At 48.5% G+C, this 9,129-nt stretch overlaps 3 protein-coding genes across 3 annotated transcripts; 2 read left to right on the forward strand and 1 right to left on the reverse strand.

Moving 5' to 3' along the window:
- Positions 1-1,064: 1,064 nt before the first annotated feature.
- Positions 1,065-1,614, forward strand: CPAR01_11673 (uncharacterized protein; the record flags this gene model as incomplete). Its single annotated transcript, XM_060495932.1, has 3 exons — positions 1,065-1,157; positions 1,226-1,274; positions 1,418-1,614. 3 exons carry the CDS (start codon positions 1,065-1,067, stop codon positions 1,612-1,614), a joined length of 339 nt encoding a protein of 112 aa, XP_060346280.1.
- A 2,159-nt stretch (positions 1,615-3,773) lies between these two features.
- On the reverse strand, positions 3,774-5,346 carry CPAR01_11674 (glycoside hydrolase family 76; the record flags this gene model as incomplete). Its single annotated transcript, XM_060495933.1, has 3 exons — positions 3,774-4,394; positions 4,464-4,708; positions 4,770-5,346. 3 exons carry the CDS (start codon positions 5,344-5,346, stop codon positions 3,774-3,776), a joined length of 1,443 nt encoding a protein of 480 aa, XP_060346281.1.
- Positions 5,347-7,179: 1,833 nt separating this feature from the next.
- CPAR01_11675 (ATP-dependent RNA helicase eIF4A) lies at positions 7,180-8,722 on the forward strand (the record flags this gene model as incomplete). The annotated part of the gene is made up of 4 exons (XM_060495934.1): positions 7,180-7,216; positions 7,402-7,476; positions 7,542-7,966; positions 8,027-8,722. 4 exons carry the CDS (start codon positions 7,180-7,182, stop codon positions 8,720-8,722), a joined length of 1,233 nt encoding a protein of 410 aa, XP_060346282.1.
- Positions 8,723-9,129: the final 407 nt, after the last annotated feature.

Genomic DNA, 9,129 nt, shown 5'->3' on the forward strand with positions numbered 1-9,129 from the left:
ACGAATACTACTAGGAGGAAGTTTCTTAGCGGTCCGTAGCATAAGAGGAAGCAGGTGGTCTATCAAGATCTAGTACGCTAGGTAATTGGTCTACTATTATGCCTCGTACCCATCATTGGTTAATTCGAACGGAGTTGCCATAATGCCTGCGTTGTTGACCAAACCATGCAGAGCTGTTTAGCGGCGGTAATGACGCTAGCAAGGTCAATGAGATCCATCTATAAGAGGTCGATGTTAGCCGAGGTATATATCTTTTTGATATTAGTAATCGCAGTTATTGCTTTGTCTGGGGAGCGGGCACATATGTAAACGTGAGCACCGTGTTCTGCCAGACGTGCGACTGTCTGGTAGCCTCTGTGTTTTGGTAAGTTAGCCAGTTTACTGCTTGGAAGGAGGAACAGGGGAAAGAAGAAAGGTGTGGGAAGACTGACATGCCAGAATTCCCGCCCGTAACTAAAAATGTTTGACCAGTGAGGTCGGGGAGACTGTCGGGGTGGAATTTCATCTTCTGTAATAGTGCCTGGAGAAAGTCTGACGTCGCAGAACCTGTGGATCGATAGTATAAACAGATTAGAATCGTTATTCTTAATCTGATGATGAGTGTTGTGATGATGAGAAGGTTGTTATTTTGCCGAACACGATATTCCGTGGCCTCTTGATACCAGTCTTGTTAACCACGGCTACGAGCAATTCTACCTTGCCATTGACCTGAGTATCCATAAGTTAACATAAGTCGCAGACCCCCTTGAGCCAACAAGTTTCAATCTTCCACCGGACTTTGCGAAGGAAGGATTCCTCAATGGTCTGGGTGAGCCAGCTGCATGAGACTAGTCCTAGCTTGGAATGTGAGCAGGTTGCATGAAGCTTGACCTACTCAGGCTAGGCGTCACAGCGACGACCACTGGGATCATCCCATTCCATTAATCGCCCTTCATCTGCACCGCCCCGGTGAGACAGGTAACACTCTTATCTCCGGTGCAGTATGTCAGACTGTGAGCAGGCTGCATTACCGTCAGACTAACGATAACCTGCATCACACATCAGCAGCCTTTCTCGACGTCAAGATGTCGGACCCATCTAGCGTCATTGCGATCAGTATCCAGCCTGCGGCTCCAGAGACTTGGGTCGAGTTTGGCATCATGCCACAATTGGCAGAGGTACGTCTAAACGATGGGTGATGGCAGACCTTAAAGACGACATGGCTTGGGTTGCTGATTTGCTCAAGGCGATGAGCCGAGAGGACGAATGGACTGGAACCAAAGATGCCGCAGCACGTAGGAAAGCACAGACTAGGCTCAATACCCGAGCATACCGTATATATTAAACTACTCCTCTGTTTAATTCAGATCAGAACTTAGGAAGACAATATCTCGTTATCGAAAGTTCATAGAAAACATCTTATCAACTACCTACATAGGAAAGCGAAAAGCCCCCATTAAGAAGACCGATGAACTCGGTGCCTCTCCCGAGACAAGGGTTGGATCAGAAGATCTTATGCAATGCTGGGATGATGAGCAACAAGCCGTGTCCGCCGTACCAGCTTCCCGCATGATGCAGCTACACCGCACAAGACGACCTTTACTCCCACCATGGTCCTCTGTAAACAAAAAATAATTCAAAAACAAAAAATAATTCAAAATTCTATTCCCACTGAGCTCAGACCACCTCATCACCTTCCTTCAATTCAACGCTCTCCGTACCTTAGCCGTTAACCGCACGCTTATCTCAGGTATCCCCATAACACTACTCGATTATGGCAAAGAGATTATCCATTTATACCCCCTATTACTAATACGGGCCTCCTTCTGCTAGCGCTCATGCCCACCGTCCTCTAACAGACGGTGCCACATAGCGACTAGATCGATCTCTTCCCCTGTCCTAAGGGACGTAACTAGCTCATTTTAGCTACGGGCACTTCTAACGAGGACGAGCTATAGGCCGACTATATCGGGGGGTTATATAAGGGATTCCCTAATAATAAGATTTAGCGGCGTAGTATTATTACGTAGTTACCGCCGTGGAGCATTGCGGGTTGGGAAATGACGGAAGGGTTTCTAGATAAATAGGGATGGGTATTCGGAGGTTTGCCCGGGGCGTTAGAGGCAACGAATCGATGGCGGATTGAGCGAGGCGAGGAGCCACTTACTTGAGAAAACCAAGCGCCGTTTACAGAGGAACTACGCATTCTTCTTGACAAAAAGCCATAGCTAGGTAAACCTTGAAAATCTTTAGTCCCATTCAGCGAAGCCTTCCTATAGTTAGCCCTACTAAAGGGAAGGTGGCTAGATAGGGGAGGGGCGTAGCTAAAGTAAGTAGGTTAACCTAATACTACAGTAAAGCGCCATCAAGACTGCAATACCTAAGGAACAAAGGACTATAGCAATAGCGAGCCTAGATGCAGTAATTGATTTATTTTCATTACTAGAGACAAGGCGTGGTGTAATATGCGCTGAAGAAAGAAGGATTAAGTAAATGTGAAGCCGAAAAGACGTAGAAGCGGTAGGGCAAGGAAAAGGACAGCCCAGTCTAGCGGTCTCACAAGCCAACACATATGGGCTGATGTAGAGGTTCCTTCGATTCATGACAAAGAATCTAAGCCCAGGCGTCTATTATCGTGATAGAAATGTATCCATGGAGCAGAAACTGGTCCTCCATAGTCAGAAATATTAAGATATCATTTCAAAACAGGGGACTGAGCCAGGAGCACAGCACCAGGAATAGATACTGCTGCTCTCTTCCGGACTTTGCTCGTTGAGATACAAAGTAAGCTGCTGAAATCTCCCCAAGATCTCCAATACCTATAGAGCAAATTCAACAACAATGATAAATGTTAACAGTACTCTAAATGTTGAGCTCATATGCACTCCGCTCTGTTGATTGAAAGGAAGTCCACAATGAGAAGACCGAGACCAAATGGCCATGAAGACAGCAGCAACAAGGTCAGCGGCCCACATCGGGACAAGACCCCGCGCGGATGGCTGGCTCCTGGACCAGGGGTGGCGGACTACGCGAAGGCTGGCGACGGCCACCAACCCAGCCGCAGTCGTGACCGACAGCCAGAAACGCCATCAACAATCGGTTACGCTGGATGTAGATGCACATACAACAAAACTACTAGAAGTCTTTTTAGCTTAGCACAGTCGACGTTTCGAAACAGTCGGGCACTTTATATCAGAGTTCAAAGCTATCTTCGACGTCGTCTTAACCAAACCTTCCGGTTACCACTCTTATACGATAGTTTCCGAGAAATATCATCGAGCGACTACGTGGGAGAATGGAACGATCAATAGGATATCATCAACTCAAAGGATATGTATGAGACATTGATCGGACTGGGTTTAGCTACCGTAATCAGGTATCTTAAAGAGCAGGAAAAGGATTTGGGGATAGTTCTTCAAGATATTCGCGTAAGTCTCAAATGATGACCTAGAACATGGTGTCAGTCGGTGACTCTGCTATCAAGACAGTTTTCTCAGTATTGTTCGCGATGGTGAAGGCTTTGCAAGGCGACATTATGCATTATGTTATGACAGATTAAGTGGAGAGGGGGGTAAAGACTCAGTCGAGTTGACAACAGCCACTCGATGGCAAGGCATGTGACGCGTCATAAGAGGATATGAGGCTGATGAAAGCATTTCAATGCCATCTGACTACAGCTATAGACTAGGATCACTGGTTTTTCAACATATCCATGAGCATCATATCCTTCATTATTGGCTCTTGGATAATCATGTCGACGTATCATGTCTTTTCGACTGTAACGTCATGAAGTCTCAGTAAAGAGCCAGGAGACAAGCTCCAAGCACAGCCGGGAACAACAACATACGAACGTCAGTGCCAAAATGCCCAGCCCGTGAATCCGACTCCGTCGGCGACGGCGAGCCGCCCGTTCCACTGGGAGTGCCTCCAGACCCAGTGCTAGTAGTGGGTTCAGGCATGGAAGCGCCCCCGCTGCCCTCAATCCAATTAGTCACGGGCGCTTTGGCGTCGCCGATGAGCAGACCCGAAATCGCACCCAGCACGCTCGTTCCTTCACCGACGCCAGTGATGCCCCCCGTTCTGTTATCTACAGTCTGCGGATCGGTGAGCTCGGCGTCGCTCCAGTAGAAACCACAGGTCGTCATGCCCTTGGAGTTATCCTGACACTGCTTTGCTGCAGCCTGAGCCGACGACCTCAAGACGGTGAGCACCTTTCCTGAGAGGAAAGGGGCCACCTGGGCGGCGACAGAGAGCCATCGATGGACATAGCCCTTCATGAACATGGCGTCGGTCGGACAGCTGCCCTTAGTACCTTCGCAGGCGGCTTCATAGGCGATGCCCTTAGGGAAGAATGTCTTGATGCTGGCCTCGGCAAGCTTTTCGGCGCGGTCATGCCAAACATCGGAGCCATTCGTCTATAGAAAGAGGTTAGCCTGAGTTCGAATGATTCCAGAGACAAGCAACTCCTTGCAGGAGAAACTTACGAAGTTGTACATGAACGCGGCACTCTCTGTAAGAATAGCCGCGTTCTGAGACCACTGGTACTTCGCAGGGCTGGTACAGTTGTCGTCCACGTTGGCTCCGTCGTATACCTCCCAAGTTGTGGTGTTAATGAAGCCAACGCTTTCGAGCCAGTCCCACGCCTTCACAGCGTGTTCCGCATAGCTCGTGTTGCCAGTATACCTCGCGAGACGGGCGCCCATGTTGAGGAAACACGCGTTTGACATGGCTACAATGGCGCATTAGTATCATCTATCCTAAGCCAACATCGCCGACGGGAAGATCCTTACTATTCTTGTAGTTATACCCAGCATTCGACATGATAATCTGCCAACGCAGCCCGCCCCCGCACGTCTCGTCGTATCGGTCCGGCGAAGCCTGATTCGCCCAAACGTTCTTGGCCACCTCGATCCATGAGGGCTTGCCATCCGCGCTCGGCAATTGGTACTCCGCAGCCTGTAGCGCAGCCGTGCCCCAGAAACACTGGTCGTCATTCCCCATTGAGGCGGTCCAGTTAGGAGGCATATAGTTGGCATCGGGGCCTAGTTGGAAGGCTAAGGCCTTCACGATGCTGTCTTGGAAGGAGTCGTCGCCGGTCAGGTGCTGGTAGTCGACGTAGGTCTGGAAGAAGCTGGCGCCGTGATACCAGTAGTAGCCGCCCGAGCTCGGGGTGGGAGGCCCCGGGAGAATGCCGGGGATTTTTCCAGGCTGATCGCCCTCGTAGACGGTGAATAAGTCTTTGGCAAGCTTGTTGGAAGATGCGACAATCTCATCGCGAGAGCTGATCTTGAATTCGGCGGCCGAGCAAGGGAGTCTGCCAAGGAGGAGAAGGGCACCCGCGAACGCGGACGCATAGGACGGAGTCATTCTGTGATTAAGCACAAAAGCTGGTCGCAAGAGATCCAACGACAACGAGAGTTGATTGCAAAGCGAGTGATTTGGCTCAACAGAAAAACGAATGTGAGGAAGGTCGTAGAAATAGACACCCTGATAGACACAAGCAGCGATGAGATAAGACAACCCCACGGCCAGGCGATTGACGTTCTCTAATTTCACAAAATGAAATAGGTGATGAAAACTTTTGAAGGAAAAACACAGCAGTAAAACACCACACACGGTCTCGCGACAAACACGCCATGCTTAGTGCTTACTGAGGTCAGACCCCGCGTTAACCCCCCGCTGTGCCGCATCAATTACTCTCTTTAATCGAACCGTTGCATGCTTGGCGAAAATCCTACGTAGGCCCGGAAATTGTTATGTCGGGGGGCTAAATGCAGATCGAATTGGTATTTGAGGGGGATTTGCGGTCGCCAAACACCGAACGAGGTATGACAATATGTGGCGAGTCTATCTAAAGCTCAACATTGAACGCCGTACTCATCGAAGACTTGATATATTCGTATCGGTTTCCTTTTTACGATGCTTTCGACCCGTTAAAACTATTGACTGCCTTCTTGTTTGCCGCCTTTTTTAAAAATTGGAGAGCTCGTCTGTTCCGACTGACCCTGGTCGCTCATTAGCCCCTCGTGATTGGTTTCTTTTTTTGTCGACTGTGCCGCCTGGGAAACCTGTTCCGTTTTTTAGCCTTAGTAACATCCTAGTCAGGTGCGTCGTTTTCTGGGCATGAAGGGAAGGCTTTAAGCGCCTTTATCTACAGGGCTTTATTTCTCTTAGCCTTCTTCGCTAACTCCGCTTTCTTTTGTCGCTGGCGCTCGCCCATGATGGCATTCTCCTCGACAACTATTTAGTAACCTCGTTAACGGCTGATTTAGTAGCACTTCAGTACCTGAGAATGACCACCTGGAATTGCTTAGGCGTGAAGACGTCGTCTCGTATTTGCTTACCGAATCTGTCGGCCAATCGATCGAAGCTTTCTTCTTGCTACTGTTATATAAGGTCGGTATCCTCCCCGAGCAGCGTTGATCCATGAGATGAAAGTTACTGCCGGTATACACATTTCTTGTAGATATAGCTAGGCCAAACTCGCGCCTCGTAGAGCCTGTGAGCTACATTCGACGTCATTGAGACGACACATCCTTCCTGTGATGTGACTACGTCGAGAGGCTAGATGAAATGCATCGGGACCAGCTGGATTCTTTCTCACTGCTATCGTCGCCTACTCTATCGTCATCATTTAAGTTTAGATCTGTTCTAATCTCTATCCGCTATTATGTCTCTACGGCATCGAGGACTCCAGAAGATGCACTTTCGCGGCAGCGGTATTAATATGTCTTTCAAACCGCTTTCTCTATCAACACTCGATAAATAAACGAGACGGAGCTTGACGTTGAACCGACTCGTACGGGCTAGAGAAAGAAACGTCAGAATAGTTCCTCCGGGATACAGACTAGAGCTATCCGGGCGACAGCCTCAATATAAAAGCGCCACAACGAAATTCAGTCATCAACCCCGCCAGATTGAAGCGGATTCAGTGGATGGCTGCCTAGCTTTGGTGGCTGTGCTGGATCATTGAATGTGACAGCCGCTAAAGTGACATAAGCGCCAGCACCAATCGCGTCGAGTCTAGCGGCCAACAGTCGACCGGAGCTCCATTGTTCCGGCTCATCTTTAAACATTCCTAATCCTTTCCAATCCTCTAATTTCATTCATTTTTTCTCTCTCCCACAAGTCTGAATTGAAGTCAGCTTGGCCCGCATTTTTAAGGGCCAAAGAGAACCTTGCCTGGCTACTCTGAACACAATGGCTTTAAACACGGACTTCGAGAATGATCCCGATGGTAGGCTTTTCCATTCCTGTCCAAGTCAGGTTGTGTACTATGGTGTGAGATACGGATGGCGAACTGTAGTACTCGCGGCATCAAATCACTCTTTACACTATCATTCTGACGGAGGCATAACCTTGTTTACCTAGGGTTCAGATATCTCTTAAAAAATGTCTCAAGTGCTAACCTATGTAATACAGACTACACGGAGTCTGAACACGTCAAGGCTGTTGCCTTTGATGATATGAATCTCAAGTCTGAGCTTCTTCGTGGTGGTAAGTGCTCGTGATACATTGAGAGAATTGTGCTGCGCCTAGCCGCTAATGAGATACCTCTCCAGTATACGCGTATGGTTTTGAGCGCCCTTCGTCTATCCAGCAGTGTGCCATTATGCCTATCATCAATGGTCACGATGTGATTGCCGAATCCTCTTACGGCGCTGGGAAGACGGTTACTTGCGTTATTCCCGTTCTTCACAAAGTAAGAGCTGATCTGAAAGCCTGCCAGGCTCTGATTATCGTTCCTACCCGCGAGTCAGCTTTCAAGACTCAGGAGCTCATAGTAGCTATCAGCGACTTCATGAATATCCGGTGTCATGCCTGTGTTGGCGGAGTCAGCATGCTTGACTATGAGAAGGTCTTCCAAGATGCCCCTCACGTTGTGGTTGGAACACCTGGCCGCCTTAGGGATTTAATACAGCGTAGTATCCTCAAGACGGCGAACATAGAGCTGATCGTCCTTGACGACGCCGATGAGATATTTGCTGTAAGCGTTAAGACAATGTTCCAAAACCTCTTGTAATTGTCACTGACTGAAGCCTCCCAGCGTGGTTTCGCGGATCATATCTACGATATTCCCCAACTTCTTTCGCACCCGACCCAGGTTGTTTGTACCTCTGCTACGATGCCGCAAGACCTTCTCGAAGCCACTGGTATATTGATGCATGATCCCCATCATATTTATATCAAGAAGAAGGGATTCCGCCTCGAAGGCATCAAGCAATTCTACGTTAATGTCGAGAAGGAAGAGTATAAGCTCAAGGCCTTTCTCGATCTGTACACAAGCGTACCGGCGTTTCAGACAATCACTTTCTGCAATACGCGCAAAAAGACTGAATGGCTCGTGGAGAAGCTGAGTGCTCTTAAGCTCCCCTTCTTCGCTATGCATGGGGATTTGCCAGCATTTGAACGTGCTGTAATTATGGAGGAATTTCGCTCTACTTCTGCTGGGTTATTGATTGCCACTGAGCTTCTTGCCCGTGGTATAGATGTTCAGCAGATTCCTCTGGTTGTTAATTATGATCTGCATGCGAATTGTGAGAATTACATACATCGTGTCGGTCGTGGCGGTCGTTCCGGCCGAAATGGCGTCGTTGTCAATCTGGTTACCTCCGATGATATTTGTCTCATTAGTAGAATCGAGGATTTCTATGATACCGAGGTTGAAGAGACAATCTTAGATCATCTCAAGCTCTATTTGACAAAGCAAGAATGGGTCAAGACTTCAGAGACCTCACTTTGATAGTTATTAGAAGATTTGGGTAATAGTTCTGGCATTAGTACACAGTCAAAACATCCCGACAGCAAACTCAAAATATCAGGTTCTATAGGAGGGACTCGGAGCTTGTCGGTAATGTTCTTGAGGGATGTGCCCAGAGCGTATGCCAAGTCGGCTCCTGCAACCATCCAGTATATCTCTGAGGCCAGAACGCTTCTTATACTCGTTTGCACTTCGTCGAACTGAAGTGAATAATAATTCCTTTCATCTCGAAGCTGTAATCGTCCTGTTTTCGTTAGACAAGACCGCGATGAACCCAACCTGGGAGGAGAAGTCGTTATTGCTTGCAAACGACCCATCCATAAAGACGAAGAGATTTGCCGCCAAGAGACCAAGTGGGATGAACTGGATTCCTCGGTCCAGGTTGTTCA

Source organism: Colletotrichum paranaense (assembly GCF_030867605.1).
Source record: "Colletotrichum paranaense strain IMI 384185 chromosome Unknown Scaffold_9.1, whole genome shotgun sequence".
Taxonomy (NCBI): Eukaryota; Fungi; Ascomycota; class Sordariomycetes; order Glomerellales; family Glomerellaceae; genus Colletotrichum; species Colletotrichum paranaense.